This window comes from Tursiops truncatus, chromosome 4, assembly GCF_011762595.2.
Source record: "Tursiops truncatus isolate mTurTru1 chromosome 4, mTurTru1.mat.Y, whole genome shotgun sequence".
Lineage (NCBI taxonomy): Eukaryota > Metazoa > Chordata > Mammalia > Artiodactyla > Delphinidae > Tursiops > Tursiops truncatus.
The window spans coordinates 30585077-30607694 of NC_047037.1; the positions used below are offsets into that span (position 1 = coordinate 30585077).

At 40.6% G+C, this 22618-nt stretch overlaps 1 protein-coding gene across 1 annotated transcript in view; it reads right to left on the bottom strand.

Annotated features, from left to right (window-relative positions):
- Positions 1 to 22618, bottom strand: part of PCCB (propionyl-CoA carboxylase subunit beta) — a 90683-nt gene that overhangs the window by 39127 nt on the left and 28938 nt on the right. The window contains exons 7-9 of the mRNA XM_019934219.3: positions 13020 to 13128; positions 11641 to 11761; positions 9945 to 10026 (exon numbers count right to left, since the gene is read on the bottom strand). Coding sequence (XP_019789778.1) covers positions 9945 to 10026; positions 11641 to 11761; positions 13020 to 13128 — 312 coding nt within the window. The remainder of the gene's footprint in view (positions 1 to 9944; positions 10027 to 11640; positions 11762 to 13019; positions 13129 to 22618) is intronic.

Genomic DNA, 22618 nt, shown 5'->3' on the forward strand with positions numbered 1-22618 from the left:
CACAGCGCCACCAGGAAAATCCCACCAGATCTTTAAAGAGCAGATAATCCCAATGCTATTTCAACTGTTCCAAAGCATAGAAAACTTGCAAATTCTCATTATGGCACTTCATGAACTGAACTATGTATCCCCACCGCCAAAATTCATACATTGAAGCCTAACCCCCAATGTGATTATGTTTGGAGACAGGGCCTTTAGGGAGATAAAGTAAATGAGGTCATAAAGGTTGGGGCCCTAATTTGAAAGGACTGGTGTCCTTTTAAGAGGAAAAGACATCAGAGATCTCTCTTTCTTGTGCACAGAGAAGAAAGGCCACATCGGGACACAGTGAGCAGGCAGCCATCTGCAAACCAGAAGAGAGGGCTCAACAGAAACCAACTCTGCTGGCACCTCAATCCTGGACTTCTAGCCTCCAGAACCGTGAGAAAATTAATTTTTGTTTAAGCAATTCAGTCTGTGGTATTTTGTTATGGCAGCCCTAGCAAACTAATAAATGATGCAAGAGCACTGACACCAAAATCTGATTTTAAAATACACCACCTCCCTAAAGAAGGGATAGTCAGAGAGTTTAGGATAGACATGTAAATACTGCTATACTTAAAATGGATAACCAACAAGGCCCTACTGTATAGCACAGGGAACTCTGCTCAATGTTATGTGGCAGCCTGGATGGGAGGGGAGTTTGGGGGAGAATGGATACATGCATATGTATGGCTGAGTCCCTTTGCCGTGCACCTGAAACTATCAAAACATTGTTAATCGGCTATACACCAATATAAAATAAAAAGTTTAAAATAAATAAAATACCCCCAAAATCAGCTAACATTCCATGATATTGAGGTAAACATTCAAAATAAAACATTTATAAAATATAACAAGTATTACGATATATTTACAAATAGAATTAAGAAAAATCAATGTGATTACCTCTATAAATGCTTAAAGGGCACTTAAAAATATTCAATACCCACCCCTGATTTACAAAGAAAACAAGTAGGCAACAACAAAAATTAAAATAAAAACCAGTGTGGGATAGGGAGGGTGGAAGGGAGATGCAAGAGGGAGGAGATATGGGGATATCTGTATACATATAGCTGATTCACTTTGTTATACAGCAGAAACCAACACAACATTGTAAAGCAATTATACTCCAGTAAAGATGTTAAAAAAAAACAGGAAGCAGTGGTAGCTTTCTTAACATGAGAAAAAGATATAAAATTAGGAAACACTAATGACAGTCTCTCTAAAGTCAGGAACAAAACAAAGATGCCCACTATGACAACCACTGCTTATCACTGCATTTGATAAAATATGGAGGTACATCAATGCAACTGAACAAGAGAAAGAAATGATATAACATAACTGGAAAGGAAAAGACAAAACTATTTGTATGTAGGCAATATACTAATATACTTGAAAAAGCCAAAAGAATTAACAGTGAAAAACTATAACAAATAATAAGAGAACTTAATAGGTAATTGGATATAAAATTGATAAACAGAATCAAAAGCTTTCATATATACTTAAAAAACAACAGAAGATAGAAAAGACCCCATCTACAATAAAAAGATACTTAGGAATAAACAAGGAAATCTTTAAAACAGTCAAGGAGAAAAAAGTACACTTTAACAAATAAAAATGCAAACTGTGTTTTTAGATTGTTTCAGATTCATAAGGATGTCAATTTTCCCTAGTTAGTGCATAAATTTAATGGGATCCCAATAAAAACAACAAAAGGATGCCCTACTTCCACCACCCCCCCGCTTTCACCCTAAAACAAGACAAACTGATTTCTAAATTTCATATGGAAAAATAAACAAGACTAGGCAAGAAAACTCCAAGAAAAGAATAATCAAGAGGAACTATCTCTACCAGATGTGAAAGCGTACTATCAACTGAATAATTAAGGCAGTATGGTATTGGTCAAGTGTTGGTGACAGTGTTAAGGCACCAGAACTCTCAAATGCTGCTGGTGGGAGTGCAAACTGACACAGCCTTTGAAGAATCCTTGGGCAGGGTCCACTAAGGCTCCATGTATGCCTGGCTATGAGGCGGTACTTCCACTCCTCACTACAGATTCAACAGAAACGTGGAAGTTTGTTTGTTTATTTACCAAAATCACATAACAGAATGATATCAGAACTATCTGTAATAATTCCAAACTAGAAACTACCCAAATGCCCACCAACAGTAGATAAACTGTGGTTTGTTCATACAAAAGATTACGGAGAGCAGAGGGCAGACAGCAGAAGCAAGAAGAACTACAATCCTGCAGCCTGTGGAACAAAAACCACATTCACAGAAAGACACACAAAATTAAAAGGCAGAGGGCTATGTACCAGATGAAGGAACAAGATAAAACCCCAGAAAAACAACTAAATGAAGTGGAGATAGGCAACCTTCCAGAAAACGAATTCAGAATAATGATAGTGAAGATGATCCAAGACCTCGGAAAAAGAATGGCGGCAAAGATCGAGAAAATGCAAGAAATGTTTAACAAAGACCTAGAAGAATTAAAGAACAGACACCTAGAAGAATTAAAGAACAAACAAACAGAGATGAACAACACAATAACTGAAATGAAAAATACACTAGAAGGAATCAATACAAGAATAATTAAGGAAGAAGAATGGATAAGACACCTGGAAGGCAGAATAGTGGAATTCACTGCCACGGAACAGAATAAAGAAAAAAGAATGAAACGATATGAAGACAGCCTAAGAGACCTCTGGGAAAACAATAAACACAACAACATTCGCATTATAGGGGTCCCAGAAGGAGAAGACAGAGAGAAAGTACCCAAGAAAATATTTGAAGAGATTATAGTCGAAAACTTCCCTAACATGGAAAAGGAAATAGCCACCCAAGTCAATGAAGCACAGAGAGTCCCAGGCAGGATAAACCCAAGGAGAATCACACCGAGACACACAGTAATCAAATTGACAAAAATTGAAGACAAAGAAAAATTATTGAAAGCAACAAGGGGAAAACGACAAATAACATACAAGGGACTCCCATAACATTAACAGCTGATTTCTCAGCAGAAGCTCTACAAGCCAGAAAGGAGTGGCATGATATATTTAAAGTGATGAAAGGGAAGAACCTACAACCAAGATTACTCTACCCAGCAAGGATCTCATTCAGATTCGATGGAGAAATCAAAAGCTTTACAGACAAGCAAAAGCTAAGAGAATTCAGCACCATCAAACCTGATCTACAACAAATGCCGAAGGAACTTCTTTCAGTGTGAAACACAAGAGAAGAAATGGACCTACGAAAACAAACTCATAGGTCTTCCCTGATGGCGGAGTGAAGATACCACATGCCATGGAGCAACTAGGCCCATGTCCCACAACTACTGAGTCTGCGCTCTAGAGCCCGCAAGTCACAACTACTGAGCCCACGTGCCACAACTACTGAAGCCCACGTGCCTAGAGCCCCTGCTCCACAACAAGCCACAACAATGAGAAGCCCATGCACCGCAACAAAGAGTAGCCCCCGCTCACAACTAGAGAAAGCCTGCACACAGCAACGAAGACCTACCACAGCCAAAAATAAATAAATTTATTTTAAAAGAAAAAATAAACTCATAACAATTAAGAAAATGGGAATAGGAACATACATATTGATAATTACCTTAAACGTGAATGGATTAAATACTCCAACCAAAAGACACAGGCTTGCTGAATGGATACAAAAACAAGACCCATAAATATGCTGTCTACAAGAGACCCACTTCAGACCTAGGGACACATACCAACTGAAAGTGAGGGCATGGAAAAAGATATTCCATGCAAATGGAAATCAAAAGAAACCTAGAGTAGCAATACTCATATCAGATAAAATGGACTTTAAAATAATGTTACAAGAGACAAAGAAGGACACTACATAATGATCAAGGGATCCATCCAAGAAGAAGATATAACAATTATAAATATATATGCACCCAACATACAAGCATCTCAATACATAAAACAACTGCTAACAGCTATAAAAGAGGAAATCGGCAGTAACACAATAATAGTGTAGAACTTTAACACCTCACTTAAACCAACGGACAGATCATCCAAACAGAAAATTAGGAAACACAACCTTTAAATGACACAGAAGACCAGATAGATTTAATTGATATTTATAAGACATTCCAACCAAAAAGAGCAGATTACACTTTCTTCTCAAGTGCACATGGAACATTCTCCAGGATAGATCACATCTTGGGGCACAAATCAAGTCTCAGTAAATTTAAGAAAATTGAAATCATATCAAGCATCTTTTCTGACCACAATGCTATGAGATTAGAAATGAATTACAGGGAAAAAAACGTAAAAACACAAATACATGGAGTGCTAAACAATACGTTACTGAATAACCAAGAGATCACTGCAGAAGTCAAAGAGGAAATCAGAAAATATCTAGAGACAAATGACAATGAAAATACGACAATCCAAAACCTATGGGATGTAGCAAAAGCAGTTCTAAGAGGGAGGTTTATAGCAATAAAGTCTACCTGAAGAAACAAGAAAAATCTCAAATAAACAATCTAACCTTACACCTAAAGGAACTAGAGAAAGAAGAACAAAACAAAACCCAAAGTTAGTAGAAGGAAAGAAATCATAAAGATCAGAGCAAAAATAAATGAAATAGAAACAAAGAAAACAATAGCAAAGATCAATGAAACTAAAAGCTGGTTCTTTGAGAAGATAAACAAAATTGATAAACCATTAGCCAGACTCATCAAGAGAGAGAGGACTCAAATCAAGAAAATGAGAAATGAAAACCAAGAAGTTACAACAGATACCAGAGATATACAAAGCATCCTAAGGGATTACTACAAGAAACTCTATGCCAATAAAGTGGACAACCTGGAAAAAATGGACAAATTCTTAGAAAGGTATAACCTTCCAAGACTGAACCAGGAAGAAATAGAAAATATGAACAGACCAATCACAAGTAATGATATTGAAACTGGGATTAAAAATCTTCCAACATACCATTGTAAAGCAATTATACTCCAATAAAGATGTTAAAAAAAAAAAAAAAAAATCTTCCAACAAACAAAAGTCCAGGACCAGATGGCTTCACAGGTGAATTCTATCAAACACTTAGAGAAGAGCTAACACCCATCCTTCTCAAGCTCATCGAAAACATTGCAGAGGAAGGAACACTCCCAAACTCATTCTATGAGGCCACCATCACCCTGATACCAAAACCAGACAAAGATACTACAAAAAAGAAAACTACAGACCAATATCACTGATGACTATAGATGCAAAAATCCTCAACAAAATATTAGCAAACAGAATCCAACAACTCATTAAATGGATCATACACCATGATCAAGCGGGATTTATCCCAGGGATGCAAGGATTCTTCAATATACGCAAAATCAATGTGATACACCATATTAACAAACTGAAGAAAAACAGTAAGTCCATCTCAATAGACGCAGAAAAAGCTTTTGACAAAATTCAACACCTATTTACGATAAAAACTCTCCAGAATGTGGGCACACAGGACACCTACCTCAACATAATAAAGGCCATATACGACAAACCCACAGCAAATATCATTCTCAATGGTGAAAAACTGAAAGCATTTCCTCTAAAATCAGGAACAAGACAAGGATGTCCACTCTCACCACTACTATTCAACATAGTTTTCGAAGTCCTAGCCACGGCAATCAGAGAAGTAAAAGAAATAAAAGGAATACAAATTGGGAAAGAAGAAGTAAAACTGTCACTGTTTGCAGATGACATGATACTATACATAGAGAATCCTAAAGATGCTACCAGAAAACTACTAGAGCTAATCAATGAATTTGGTAAAGTAGCAGGATACAAAATTAATGCACAGAAATCTCTTGCACTCCTATACACGAATGATGAAAAATCTGAAAGAGAAATTAAGGAAACACTCCCATGTACCATTGCAACAAAAGAATAAAATACCTAGGAATAAACCTACCTAGGGAGACAAAAGACCTGTATAAGACACTGTTGAAAGAAATTAAAGATGATAAAAACAGATGGAGAGACATACCATGTTCCTGGATTGGAAGAATCAATATTGTGAAAATGACTCTACTACCCAAAGCAATCTACAGATTCAATGCAATCCCTATCAAATTACCAATGGCATTTTTTTACAGAACTAGTACAAAAAATCTTAAAATTTGTATGGAGACACAAAAGACCCCAAAAGCCAAAGCAGTCTTGAGGAAAAAAAACGGAGCTGGAGGACTTCGGACTATACTACAATGCTACAGTAATCAAGACAGTATGGTACTGGCACAAAAACAGAAATATAGATCAATGGAACAGGATAGAAATCCCAGAGACAAACCCACATGGCTATGGTCAACTAATCTATGACAAAGGAGGCAAGGATATACTATGGAGAAAAGACAGTCTCTTCAATAAGTGGTGCTGTGAAAACTGGACAGCTACATGTAAAAGAATGAAATTAGAACACTCTCTAACACCATACACAAAAATAAACTCAAAATGGATTAGAGACCTAAATGTAAGACTGGACACTATAAAACTCTTAGAGGAAAACATAGGAGGAACACTCTTTGACATAAATCACAGCAAGATCTATTTTGATCCACCTCCTAGAGTAACGGAAATAAAAACAAAAATAAACAATTGGGACCTAGTGAAACTTAAAAGCTTTGCAAAGCAAAGGAAACTACAAACAAGTCGAAAAGACAACCCTCAGAATAGGAGAAAATATTTGCAAACCAATCAACAGACAAAGGATAAATCTCCAAAATACATAAACAGCTCATGCAGGTCAATATTTTAAAAACAAACAACCCAATCCAAAAATGGTCAGAAGATCTAAATAGACATTTCTCCAAAGAAGACATACAGATGGCCAAGAAGCACATGAAAAGCTGCTCAACATCACTAGTTATTAGAGAAATGCAAATCAAAACTACAATGAGGTATCACCTCACACCGGTCACAATGGGCATCATCAGAAAATCTACAAACAACAAATGCTAGAGAGGGTGTGGAGAAAAGGGAACCCTCTTGCACTATTGGTGGGAATGTAAATTGATACAGCCACTATGAAGAACAGTATGGAGATTCCTTAAAAAACTAAAAACAGAATTACCATATGATCCAGCAATCCCACTACTGGGCATATACCCAGAGAAAACCATAATTCAAAAAGACACATGCACCCCAGTGTTCACTGAAGCCCTATTTACAATAGTCAGGTCATGGAAGCAACCTAAATGCCCATCGACAGGCGAATGGATAAAGAAGTTGAGGTACATATATACAATGGAATATTACTCAGCCATAAAAAGGAACGAAATTGGGTCATTTATAGAGACGTGGATGGATCTGGAGACTGTCATACAGAGTGAAGTAAGTCAGAAAGAGAAAAACAAATATCATATATTAACGCATATATGTGGAACCTAGAAAAATGGTACAGATGAACCGGTTTGCAGGGCAGAAACAGAGACACAGATGTAGAGAACAAACATATGGACACCAAGGGGGGAAAGTGGTGGAGGGAAGTGTTGCTGGTGGGATGAACTGGGAGATTGGGATTGACATGTATACACCAGTATGTATAAAGTGGATCACTAATAAGAACCTGCTGTATAAAAAATAAAATTCAAAAGTTCAAAAAAAAAAAAGCCTAAGGAGAACCACGAGAATAACACACATTGCAACAATATGGACGAATTTCAGTCATCTCATTGAATGAAAGCAGCTAGACAGAAAAGACCGCACACTATATGATTCCATTTATATAGTACACAAAACCAAGAACAACTAATTTATGCTGTTAAAGGTCAAGATGGTGGTTTCCCTCAGGGACTTGGTGGGAAAACAGTGCCTGGAAGAGAGCACTGGGGAGGCTTGTCTGTTTCTCTATGTGATGCATTGATTTGATCTATTCTATATAAATGTTTCTGTTATTTAGGAGGATTTATATTTATTTTAATAATGGTTACTTCTGTAACTATACCTCTTTAATGCCCTTAGTTCCCTAGTTTAGCAATTTGGAGAGGTCATTAGGAGAGCTGTCATTCAACAGAATGAAAGCAGAAGCCAGATTCCAGAGAGGAATAAAGGAAGAAGAGACAAGAGGAGTTTAAGGAAAAAGGTAGAAAAGACTGTGGATGTCAGTTAAACAGAAATTCAGGTTAAGAAGGGTTTGGTTTAGCAGACAAGAAGTTCATACATGTTCAAACACATTTATTGCCCAGAGGAAGGAGTTAAGAGAGGGAGAAGAAGCTAAACCAGTCAAGAAAGCAAGATGCCAGACAGGAAGCAATGGAGTGAGGGGCCCAGGTGAGGCACCTCATTCTTTCAGCCTGGGGAGACATGGAGGGACGGTGGGGAGGGAGAAACAGGCACCTATGGAAAGTGATGAACCTGATGCTCTCAATTTTCTCCACGAAGGAAATGCTGATGTCATCTGATCAGAGTGGGGAATAGAGAAGGAAGTTAGGGTTTCGATCAGGGAAAGTGAAGAAGATAAAAACAGGAGCTGAGGGGAGGTTCACGGCACATATTCAAGCCGGAGACCAGAGAGGTGAACCGAGGACCCAGCTCAGGCTGGAGCAAGGCTCCGGGGCTTTCCCTTGGCAGGCTCAGGCCCCACTGGCAACATGGGTGGGTGGATGAATAAGTGACTGGATGGATGAGTGGATGAATGGATGGATGGGTGTGTGGATGGATGGATGGATGGATGGATGGATGGATGGCTGGATGGCTGGCTGGCTGGCTGGCTGCAGCCTTGAACCAGGGATGGGACTCCACAGGGCAAAAGGAGAATTGGAGCATGGATGACACAGACCCCATTTTACCTTCTTCACACTACTTTTGGACCTAAAACTACCCACGCCACGTATGCTTTTGTTCTCTGAATCTCTCACCCAAATGTGAGGTCGCTGAGGCAGGGTTTTTGTCCATCACAGTGTCATACAGCACCAACACTGAGAACAGTGCCTGGCTGTTAACATCTGGCGTAATGGCAGAGTCCAAGCTGGGCCAGGAAGGCAGAGGCCAGGAGGGGCAGAGGGCTCCACAGAACGGGATGATTGAAGGCTGGGGAGTCCAGGAGCAGAGGTGGTGAGAGATGGACAGGACAACTGTGAGGGTGTAGAGAGTACTGAAGGCTAAGGTCAGAGGAGGGCATGCTGGTAGAAGCGGGCTCAAATGGTGCTCAGTAGGCTAAGAATCCAGCAATGAGGAGAGGCAGAGCCCGGCCATGGCTGCTGACTCACGCTGACTCCCCACAGTACAGGGAGGAGGAACAGGTCACTGGGAGAGCCAGGGCCCCGGAGAGGCTGCGCCCACAGAGCCGTCTGGGTTCAGTTAATCGAGAAGAGCTAAGAGCACAGTGCGCGTAGGAAAGTGTGAGGGAGACAATGGCCATCGACAGATGCCCCCAGTTCACCCCAACACTGTCCTCTTCACTTAATGACCCAGGAACCTGCTACACCAAGAAAAAGGTACAAATGACTCGCGTCCTCCTCCGACCTACACACACACCCCTCAACCCTGTCACAGGACACCTTATGTACTCACTCTCCTTTCTCTAGAGAAAAAAAAAATGCCCTCTGAGCATGAGGCTCCAAACAGAGGTACATGAAGAGGCATCCTGCCTCAACTCCAGGCTCTGGAGACACGGCCCTTTCTCTACAGGCCTCAGAGTGCCAGCTCAAGAGCCCTGAGCTCTGCGGACCCAACTGCCATGCCCCCAAGCCTGTCCAAGCCAGTAGGGTGGCCACAGCCACTAGCTCTTCCCATAGCACACTACTCAGTGCCCTTATTCTGTGCCACCCCGTGCCCTGCCTCTGTTGCCCAATGGTAAGGCCTGTGGGTAAAGCACTTCCTCACTGAGCCAAAGCACAATGACATGCACGTGGCTGAGCCAGCACAGACAAGACAGACAGATGTGGCACTTACAGAGTGTATGATGTCCACCATGTCGTAGGCTTTGGTTGATTCCAAAGGGACAATTGTATCAAGCTCAGGAACCAGACGGTCACTTTGGATAGAAAAAGAAGCAGATATAATCAACATGGAAGAGCCCGTTGCCTTCTGTGGGTGGGGAATGGGAGAGGAAATGGGGGAGACACAGCATGGGGGCTGGACTGATTCTGTCCCTGCTGGCCTAGCAAAGCAGTCCCCAAAGATACATTCCTTTGTTACCACCATATTAAACTGAACCTGAGCTTGATATTAACCCAGAAGATCTTTCTGTTTTCATTTATAGGAAAAAAAAATGAGCTTATTCCCCTGAATGTGGAAATTCCTTCATTTATCCTCTCTGAACACCTCCTACATTCTAGGTATTGTATGGAGTACCAAAGGACATTATAGTGAACAAGCCACTGTACCATCAAGCCCAGCTTCCCAGAAAGCTCAGCACCAGCGTCTTGGGTACAGCCCCACCCAGTAACAAAGTCCTCCCTTACTTTTCATGTGCTATTTACACATATGCATACAGCTTCCCTGGGACTGAATGAGGAGGAGGTATGGCTGGGCCAAAGCAGGCTGTTCAGACATGTCTGGGCCCTCGGACCGTAACACCTTCAAATGATGTCCTAAACCTTTCAAGAACCCCAAACAGTACAGCAGCTCGGAAAAGGAGGCTGTGCCCATCACTTCTGGGCCTTGTGACCACCCTCCCTCTCATGACTACACACAGTGGGCCGCTGATTGTATCCCCTGAGGAGTGAGGCAGAGGCAGACAAGGAGTGGCCCTGGGGACATGACTCTTCAGAGCATCCCTGGCCCAGACATGGCCCCATAGGTAGAAGCCCAGGGCAGTGTCTGCAAACGGCTTCTTCCCGAGGGACGGCTTCTTCCTGAGGGACACAATTTCAAGTCCTTCTGCAGAAGTATTGCAGGCCAAGTGAGTGCTTCAAAATCAGAGAGGAAACAAAATGGAGAAGACAGCAGCCAGTGGTCTGGAGCTATAGTTCCCCAGCTGGGCTCCTGGCTTATTCTGCGGTGCTCCCCACATCAGGCAGTGGCCGGAAGAGCAAGAAGGAAAGAAGGTCTTCACTAGGTGGTCAGCAACACACCCTTCCCCAGGAATGTCCCAGCTTCTGGCCACAAGCAGGTATGCATAAGCACATTTCCTAAAGGGCATGCTGTCTGAATCATTTCATATTGATTTATTTCATCTTAAGACAAAATATACATACATATATATCTCAATTCTAGACAAAGACTCAGAAATAATATTGTTTTTGGCCACTTTTTACTCCCAAGCTACTTGTCAGATATTAGAGAGAGGAAAAACGTGAATAAAAATAAAATATCTTGGGATTTCCCTGGCAGTCCAGTGGTTAAGACTCTGTCTAAGCTTCCACTGCAGGGGGCACAGATTTGAGCCCTGGTGGGGGAACTAAGATCCTGCATGCCACACAGCGTGGCCAGAAAATTTTTTTTTAATTTCTTTTTAAATAAGTAAATAAAATCCTTTGTGGCTCCTATACCCACACACGCCACCACCATGCCTACACCTGACTCCACTGCACAATCTACTCCAAGCTGCCTACCAGGGCAGACCCTGGAGGTCCCGCCAGGGCACACGGGCCAGAGAAGGACAAGCCAACCTGCAAAACGAGAGGAGCTCCGGCCTGCAACTCACCTGGGATCATGGCACTCACGGACAGGGGCCGGGTCCTGATTGCTGAGAGGCAAGTAGTTGAAGAACTCCCGGAGATTACACAAGGCGTCCACGTCATTTTCAAAAGCTCTGTGGGCCACGCCTGAGAAAACAGGGAGTATATAATGGGCCAGGGCGCCTGTCAGCCCAGAGATGCAGCTTCATGCCCACCTGCCCCCTCTAGGGCAGGTCTGCAGCAGACTGTGCCAACAGCCCTGTCGCCGCCCCCTCCACTGAGGATGGTACCACACCACACACCTTCAGGCTGACCCTCAGTCCATGCAGCCTGTTCTCTCTGCAAGGGTCACTCCTTTCATTATCCAGGTCTTTGACCTAGTGTCGCCTATTTGCCGAGGCTTTCCCTGCCCCTCTCCAGAGCACAACTTTCCCCACACCCCTCACTCTCCATCCCTGGACCATGGGAATTCTCGTCACACTTTTCCCTGCAGCACCTATTTCCCTGTTTACTGCCTGACATCTCCCCGAGAGTATCAGCTCCAACGGGGTAGAGGCTAGGCCTGTCTTATCACTGCAGCCCAGCAACCGGAATAATGCCTGGTTATATGTCCATTAACACTCAAGAAAGCTGGACAATAAAAAATAAAAGGAAAACGGCTGGCACATGTCATGGTACTCAGCAATGGCAGAACAAAGGAGGAAAGAAGGGGAACCACGTGGTAAGGAATCAAGCCATCATTCCTCAAGAACACTCTGAAATCACAGAAGAGCCAAACAGGGCCATAGACATGATAGAGAAAGTGGGGCAGGAAACTCCCTCTCAGGTTCACCCCACCGGACTCCCTGCTTCTACCGCTGCCCCCAGAGTCTCTTCTCTACCAGGCAGCCCAACTGAGCTTTTAAAGGCAAATAATGTCATGTCCCTAATCCAACCACCCTCCTCGCCACTCACCGAGCACACCAGCCCCTCTCCTTCCTCAGAAGCCTCTGCCTGCGATGCTTCTCCCCTAGGTATGCATTCAGTCCACTCCTTCAAATCTGCTCAATTATTGCCCAGTGAGGCCTGTCCTTACCACCCTCATTAAAACTGCAACAATCCCAACCCCCTTTACCCTGTGCTACTTTTTCCACAGCACACATACTTTTATGAATCATAATTCTTGTAACCATCATTCTAATTTGCTCAAAAATTTCAAAGACTATGAAAGCATTAGTAGTAGCCTGTAATTTAACGAGTTTGAGATATAAATCCACCTTTATTACTATATCTGTAGACAATACATGACACTACAGTCTATTCAAAGAAATTCTGTCGATGAAGTGATATCTGTACAGACTGTCACTTCTAGCAATTCCTCTTCTCAGTGTCTGACAACAGTAAGGTAAGCTTCGAGGCCTCTAACCTGACATGGTGGTGTGGGTCCTGGCGCCCCCGAGCTCCTCCTGGGTAACGTCCTCATTGGTGACAGACTTCACAACATCAGGGCCAGTGATGAACAAGTAGGAGGTGTCCTGAAACCAGAGAATTTCAGAAAGTTCAATCTCAGAGCACCAGAACTCGCAAAACCAGGTTAGGACACAGCTCACAGATGCGTACCCAAACGAAAGACCCACGTTTTCCCTGCCTCACTCTCTATCAAAAAATCTTCGTTGCCTGGTTCTCTCTCAGCAAAATGGCCTGCAGTGTGGCTACCAGTCATTCATCTGTAGAACACCCTAACAGGTGACCCTTATTCAGAGCTTGCTGCACACCAAGAATTTTTCTAAGCATTTCATGGGATTGTGTCATTAAAGCCTAGGTACTATTATCACCCCATTTACAGATCAGGAAACTGAGGCACTGTGATAGTGTGCAGCTTGCCTAAAATTAATCAGTCACTTTAAGTGAAGCCATCTGGAGACAATGAAAATCAATGTTTGGTGTTCTGAGAGAGTGACAGGCTTTAATTTTTAGTTTCTAACTTAAAGATAATAAAGACATATTGTAAAAAATTTAATCAGAATAGGAGATACAGTAGAAAGTAAGTCTACATGCAAGCCCTTATTTCCAGCCCTCTAATTTCCATCCCCAAAGGCGACCACTGTCAGTTTCTCTGACATCCATGCATATGAGCATTTATATACTTTTCCCTCTTATTTTCTCTCTAGCACATTGTCCTACACACACTGTTCTCAAACTTCTTGAAGATTATTCCGTATCAGTATAGTAGGATATGTATCGCAACTTACTTAACTGCCACCTACTGATGGTCCTTTAGACCGTTGCCAGTGTTTTACTTATAACAAGCAATGCTGCAATAAGTATCTTACTACAATCATCTCTGTCAGCTCATTGTTCATGTTCTTTGTCCATTCTCCTACTAGATAGTTGTTTTTAAATACTAAGGACATTAGTCCTTAGGCTATTATCTGTGTTGTATCAGTCTTTATTTTATGGCTCCTTGGTTTGGAATCTTGCTAGAATGGCCTAGCTAGAGAGGTCTATCTTCCCCACTCCACACAAAGACTCAAACAAATGTTCATAAGAGCATTACTTGTAACAATCAAAAACTAGAAACAGACACTTCCCTGGTGGCACAGTGGTTAAGAATCTGCCTGCCAGTGCAGGGGACACGGGTTCAACCACTGGTCCGTGGAGATTCCACATGCCTGAGCAACTAAGCCCGTGCACCACAACTACTGAGCCTATGATCTAGAGCCTGCATGCCACAACTACTGAGCCTGAGTGCTGCAACTACTGAAGCCCACGTGCCTGGAGCCTGTGCTCTGCAGCAAGAGAAGCCACCACAATGAGAAGACCACGTGCTACAACAAAGAGTAGCCCCCGCTCACTGCAACTAGAGAACGCGTGCGTGCAGCAACAAAGACCTAACACAGCCAAAAACAAAAAAACTAGAAACAGCCCAATTCCATCAACAAGTGAATCTCAAAATAATTATCCTAAATGAAAGCAACCAGCCCCGTAAAAAAAAAAAAAAAAGAGTACATACTTTTTGTATATATTTTGTACATACAAAATGTCATTTTTGTATGGTTCTGTTTATATAACATTCTAGAAAATGCAAATTAATCCTGTGTGATAAAAAGTAGATGAGGGCTTCCCTGGTGGCACAGTGGTTAAGAATCCGCCTGCCAATGCAGGGGACATGGGTTCGATCCCTGGTCCAGGAAGATCCCACATGCCACAGAGCAACTAAGCCCATGCACCACAACTACTGAGCCCATATGCTGCAACTACCGAAGCCCGTGCACCTAGAGCCCGTGCTCCGCAGCAAGAGAAGCCACTGCAATGAGAAGCCCGTGCACCGCAACAAAGAGTAGCCCCCACTAGCCGCCAACTACAGAAGCCCCCGCTCGCCACAGCAAGAGAAAGCCCGCATGCAGCAACAAAGACCCAACACAGCCAAAAATAAAATTAAAAAAATTTTTTTTAATTTAAAAAAAAAAAGCAGATGAACAGTTACCTAAAGACAGGGCTGGGAGGTAGGAAAGAATGAGTTACAACAACACATGAGGAAACTTTGGGAAGTGATGGTTATGTTCATTATCTTAATTGTGGTCATGGCTTCATGGTTGTATACATGCATCAAAGCTCTAATTGCACAACTTAAAGTGTGTGCAGTTCACCATACATCAATTATATCTCAAAGTTGTAAAAAAAAAAAATTGTGGAAATGCAAAGGGTCAAGAATATCCCATATCCATACCACTTAAAGAAACTACGGAAGGACAACTTGCTGTACCAGGTATCAGCATTTGTCGTAAAGCCATTGTAATTGATAGTATGGTACTGACTGGCACAGAGATAAGCAAACAGACCAAGAAAGCTCAGTGAAACACTCGATATATGGACGCTTGATTCACAATATAAATGACATCACAGAGCAGGAAAGATTGTTCTTTTCAATAAAAGGCTCTAGGTCAACTAGGTGTCTATACTGGAAAAAAAATTTTTAAAGCATTAAACTAGCCTCTATTGCATACTATGTGTAAAAATCAACCCCAACTTTAGATGCAAACATAAAAGGCAAAATAATAAAACATTTAGAAAATAGAAAGTATCTTCCTGACTTCAGGGTAGGAAAAAGTTCAAGAACTAAAACACACTACCCATAAAGTATACATTTGACATTCGTTCTCCTATCAAAAGAGCACAGAAGCCAGCTTACAGGGACACCCATTGGCTAAAAGAAGGACAATTTGAGCATCAAAATAATGATAGTACTGTAATGGAATATAAACCATTGAGTAAAATAGGGAATCCATGAACCCATGTTAAGTCAATGAAATAAACAAATGCCCAAGAAAAGCAGGGCTCTTCCTTAGAGTAGATCACCAACTGATATGAAGCAAGTGGTGGAGCTGGAAAATAACCATCTTGTAAAGATTGGTTTGGACAAGAATCATCAATAGATACTAAATCAAGGCAAAAAGTATAATGTGGAACAGCATACTTGTATGGTCTCAAAGCAACTCCCCAGTGAGTATCAGTTACAAAGAAAAAATGGTAACTACATAGTGGAGAAACCAGACAACACTTCCAACAATGATCAAATTAATGTCACCAGTGAAGGGCAGATGGCCATCACTTGTCTCCAGATGTGATCATTTGAGCAGGATACAACATCACTAATGTAGTAGAGAGGCTGGGCTACCTAATCTGATTCTGATCGTGAGGAAATACCAGATAAACCCAAATTGAGCAACAATCTATGAAATAATTCATTCTGTAGCCTTCAAAATGTCATGACAAAGCATCTGAGGAATTGTCACAGAGTAAAGGAAATTAATGCAACATGACAACTAAATGCAATATGTGATCCTGAAATGGATCCTGTACTGGAGAAAGAAAATGCCATTAAGGACATTTTTGGGACAAGTGACCAAACTGTAATCTAGATGGTAGAGTAGACAACAGTATTATATCAGATAGACTACATGTTAGGCATATGTGAAACAAGCCTTAATAAATTTAAAAAGATTGAAATCATACAAACTATCTTGTTTGATCGCAATGGAATGAAACTAGAAACAAAAAAACTGGAAACTTACAAATATGTGGAAATTAAACATCACACTTTTTTTTTCATAAATTTATTTATTTTTGGCTGTGTTGGGTCTTCCTTGCTGCGCATGGACTTTCTCTACCTGCGGTGAGTGGGGGCTACTCTTCGCTGTGGTGCGCAGGCTCCTCATTGCAGTGACTTCTCTTATTGCAGAGCACAGGCTCTAGGCACGTGGGCTTCAGTTGCTGTGGCGCACAGGCTCAGTAGTTGTAGCTTGCAGGCTCTAGAGCCCAAGCTCAGTAGTTGTGGCGCACGGGCTTAGTTGCTCCGCGGCATGTGGGATCTTCCAGGACCAGGGCTCGAACCCGTGTCACCTGCACTGGCAGGTGGATTCTTAACCACTGCACCACCAGGGAAGTCTCAAACATCACACTCTTAAAACAGCCAATGGACCAAAGATGAAATCAAGGGAAATTAGAAAATATTGAGAAATGAAAACGTACAAAAACTTACTAGATGCAGCAAAAACAGTGCTAAGAGGGGAATTTAAAGCTGTTAAACACACTAAGAAAGTAAGTTCTCAGGGCTTACGTCATGGCTCAGTGGTTAAGAATCTGCCTGCCAATGCAGGGGACACAGGTTGGAGCCCTGGTCCGGGAAGATCCCACATGCCCCCGAGCAACGAAGCCTGTGCACCACAACTACTGAGCCTGCGCTCTAGAGCCTGTGAGCCACAACTACTGAGCCTATGTGCCACAACCTCTGAACCCTGTGCACTGAAAGTCCATGTTCTACAACAAGAGAAGCCACCAAAATGAGAAGCCCACGCACCACAACAAAGAGTAGCCCGCACTCACCACAACTAGAGAAAGCCTGTGCGTAGCAATGAAGACCCAATGCAGCCAAAAAAATCAATAAGCATAAAAAAAAAAAAAAGAAAGTTCTCAACCTAACTTTATACCTTAAGGAACTAAACAAAAAAGAAAAGAAAAGAAAAAGAACTAAACCCAAAGTTAGCAAAAGAAAGAAAATAAAGATTAGAGCCGAGATAATGAAAAATAGAAAAATAAGAGGGAGACAAAAAAATCAGTAAAACCAGAACTTGGCTCCTCAAAAAGATCAATAAAATTGACAAATATTTAGCTAGATGGATTAAGAAAAAATAGACTCAAATTACTAAGATCAGAAATGAAAGTGGGGACATCACTACCAATTCCACAGAAATAAAAAGATTATAGGAATACTATGAACAATTCTATATAACAAATTGGATAACCTGGATGATATGGACAAATTCCTAGAAACACACAACCTACCACCAAGACTGAGTCATGAAAAAATAGAAAATCTGAATAGACCTGTAACTAGTAAGGAGGCTGAATCAGTAATCAAAAACCTCCCAAAGAAAAGCCCAAGACCAAATGGCTTCACCAGTGAATTCTACCAAACATTTTAAGAAAGATTAAACACCAATCCTTCTCAAGCTCTTCCCAAAAAATTAAATAGAAGGAAATACCTCCTAATTCATTCTGAGACCCAGCATTACCTTAATACCAAAGCCAGACAAAGCCACTACAAGAAAAGTACACATCAATATCCCATATAAATATTGATGCAAAAATGCTCAACAAAATACTAGCAGATCTAATTCAACATTTTATAAGGAATTATACACCAAGACCAAGAGGAATTCTTTCCTGAAATGCCAGGATGGTTGAGCACACCAATATCAATACACCACATTAAAAGAACAAAAGGAAAAAATTACATATCATCGCAATGCAGAAAAAGCATGACAAAATTCAATACTCTTTCATGGTAAACGTACTCAGAAAACTAGAAAGAAACTACTTCAACATGGTTAAGGCCACATATGAAAAACCCACAGCTAACATTATACTCAATGGTTAAAGACTGGAAGCTTTTCCTCTAAGATCAGGGACAAGGCAAGGATGCCCGCTTTCTCCACTTCCATTCAACACAGTATTGGAAATCCTAGCCAGAGCAATTAGTCAAGAAAAAGAAAAAGGCACCGGAATCAGAAAGGAAGAAGTAAAATTATCTGTTTGCAGATGACATGGATTTTATATGTAGATAACCCCAAAGATTCCACACACGCACAAAGTTAGAATAAACAAATTAAGTTGCAGGATACAAAATTAACACACCAAAATCAGTTGCATTTCTGTATGCTAACAATGACCAATCTGAAAAGGAAGTTACAAAAACAATTTCATTTACAATAGTTTCTAAAAGGATAAAGTACTTAGGTATAACTTAGCCAAAAAGGCAAAAAAAACTTGTACAGTGAAAATTATAAAACATTTCTGAAAGAAATTAAATAAGACATAATGGAAAAGATATCTTCCATTTATGGATTCAAAGACTCAATACTGTTAAGATGTAAAAACTACCAAAAGCAATGTACAGATTCAACATCATCCCTAACAAAATCTCAATGACATTTTTGCAGAAATAGAAAAATCCATCCTAAAGTTGATGTGGAATCTCAGGGGACTCTGTGTACAGCCAAAACAATTCTGAAACAGAACAAGGTTGGAGGTCTTCCTGACTTCAAAACCTACTAAAAAGCTACAGAAATCAAAACAGTGTGGTACTGGCATAAAGACAGACATATAGACCAATGGAACAGAATAGAGAGCCCAGAAATAAACCCTTCCATACCTGGTCAAATGGTTTTCAACAATGATACTTAGACCATTCAATGAAGAAAGAACAGTCTTTTCAACAAATGGTGCCGGATCCCACTCCTGGGCATATATCCAGAGAAAACTCTAATTCAAAAAAGATAGGTGCACCTCAGTATTCATATTTATAGCACTATTTACAATAGCCAAGACATGGAACCAACCTAAATGTCCATCAACAGATGAATGGATAAAGATGGGTATATATATACAATGGAATACTACTCAGCCATAAAAAAGAATGAAATAATGCCATGCAGCAACATGCATGGACCTAGAGATTATCATATTAACTGAACCAAGTCAGAAAGAAAAAGACAAATATCATATGATATCACTTATATATGGAATCTAAAATACGATACAAATGAACTTATTTACAAAACAAAAACAGACTCCCAGACATAGAAAACAAACTTATGGTTATAATAAATTAGGAGTTTGGGATTGACAGATACACGCTACTATATATAAAATAGGACAACAAGGACCTACTGTATAGCACAGGGAACTATATTCAATATCCTGTAATAAACTATAATGGAAAAGAAAAAAAACAGTGCTAGGAAAACTGGATATCCACATGCAAAAACATGAAGTTGGACCTATGTTACATCATATACAAAAATTAACTCAAAATGGATCAAAAGACTAAACATAAGAGCTAAAACTACAAAACTTAGAAGGAAACATACAGGGAAAGTATGTGACACTGGATTTGGCAAGATTTCTTGGGTATGATAACAATAGCAGAGATTACAAAAGTAGACAAACTGGACTTCATCAAAATTAAAATCTTCTGTGCAAAGAACACTAACAGAATGAAAAGGCAGCCCACAGAATGGGAGAAAATATTTTCAAATCATGATCTGATAAGGGGTTAATATCAGAATATATGAAGAACTCCTACAACTCAACAACAACAATAAAATGATTCAATCAAAAAATGAACAGAAGACTTGCATAGACATGTCTCCAAAAAAGATACACCAATGGCAAATAATATGAAAAGAGGCTCAACATCACTAATCATTTGGGAAATATAAATGAAAACCACAGTGAGATACCACCTCACACACATTAGGATAGCTATTATCAAAACAGAAAACAAACGCTGGCAAGGATGTAGAGAAATTGGAACCCTTTGTGCATTGCTGGTGGGAATGTAAAATGGTACAGCCACTGTGGAAAACAGTATGATGTTTCTTCAAAATATTAAACAGAATTACCAAAATACCCAGTAACTCCACTCCTACGTGTATGCCTAAAAGAACTGAAAACAGGGATTCAAACAGATACATGTACACCAACGTTTATTACAGCATAATCAGTCTCAAAACGGAAGGCAGTTCTGACACATGGTACCGTATGGATGAACCTTGAAGACATTATGCTAAGTGAAATAAGCCAGTCACAAATGGACAAATACTGTATGAGTCCACAAATTCCGCAACAGAAAGGGGCTGGGAGTAGGGAATGGAGAACTAATGTTTAATGAGTACAGAGCTTCAACTGGGGTAGATGAAAAAGTTCTGGAGATGACTGGTGACGATGGTTGGACAAAAAATGTAAAGGTACCTAAGGCCACAGAACTGTAACTTAAATCTTACCACTTAACCATTTCTTATGTATATTCTACAATTTTTTTTAAAACTTACTGTATCAGTGTTAAACTTCTGGAGTTTAACAACTGGTTATGTAAGAAAACATCCTTATATACTGGGGACTTCCCTAGCGGCCCAGTGGCTAACACTCCACACTCACAATGCAGGGGGCCCAGGTTCGATCCCTGGTCAGGGAACTAGATTCCACATGCTGCAACTTAGAGTTCGCATGCCACAACTAAGAGTTTGCATGCCACAACTAAAGATCCAGCATGCCACAGCAAAGATCCCACAAGCGGCAATGAAGACCCTGCATGCCGCAACTAAGACCCAGCACAGTCTAATTAATTAATTAATTAATTTTTAAAAAAGAATTATATACTGAAGCATTAAAAAGGTAAAGGGACATGATATATATAACCCACTCTCAAACAGTTAAGAATTCTGTAAATTTGAAATTTCAAGATAAAAAGATTTTCTAAAAATTCTGCTCAAAGGATAGCATTGAGAAGAAAAAACTGAAGTCACAGAGTGGGAGAAGACAGGTGCAATATATATAACTGATAAAGAACTTACATCCAGTATATACAAAGAACTGCTAAAAATCAGTAAGAAGAAAACAAAAACCTCAATTTTTAAAAATGGGTAAAATAGATGAGCAGCCATGCCATGAAAGAAACATGAGGGTATTCCCTGGCGATCCAATGGTTAGAACTCAGCGCTTTCACTGCTGAGGCCCAGGTTCAATCCCTAGTCAGGGAGCTAAGATCCCGCAAGCTGCGCAGCACAACCAAAAAAAAAAAAGAAAAAAGAAACATATGAAAAGGTGTTTAACCTCATTAGTCATGGAAATGCAGATTAAAACAATGAGAGGGCTTCCCTGGTGGTGCAGTGGTTAAGAATCTGCCTGCCAATGCAGGAGACACGGGTTCGAGCCCTGGTCCGGGAAGATCCCACATGCCGCGGAGCAACTAAGCCAGTGTGTCACAACGACTGAGCCTGCGCACAACAACTACTAAGCCCACAAGCTACAACTACTGAAGCCTGCGTGCTTAGAGCCCATGCTCCACAACAAGAGAAGCTACCGAAGTGAGAAGCCCGCGCACTGCAACGAAGAGTAGCCCCTGCTCACTGCAACTAGAGAAAGCCCGCGTGCAGCAACAAAGACCCAATGCAGCCAAAAATAAATAAAATTAAAATTAAAAACAAAACAGAAAAAAAAAGAGAGATCACACCACATGCAAACTGGCATAATTAAATTATGTCAATAAAAGTGCTGGCACGGATGTAGAACAAGTGAAATTCTCACACACTGCTAGTAGAAGTGTAAATTGCTGCAACTTCTTCAGCAAACAGGCATTACATAGAAAAGCTGAAGACATGTATATCCTATGACCTAACATTGCCCCACCTTGAGAAACTGAAATATGTATGCACCAACATACATGTATAAGAATGCTTATAGCAGAATCATTTGCAATGACAAAAATCTTGAAACACAAATATCCATCAACAGTAGAAAGGATGAGGATCTTAAGATAATATACTACACAGCTACTAAAATGAACTACATTTACAAAGAACATGGATAAATCTTACAAACATGCGTCACAGTCACGCACAAAAGAATGCATATTATGTTTCACTTTACATTAAAGGTAAAATAGGCAGCATTAACCCCATT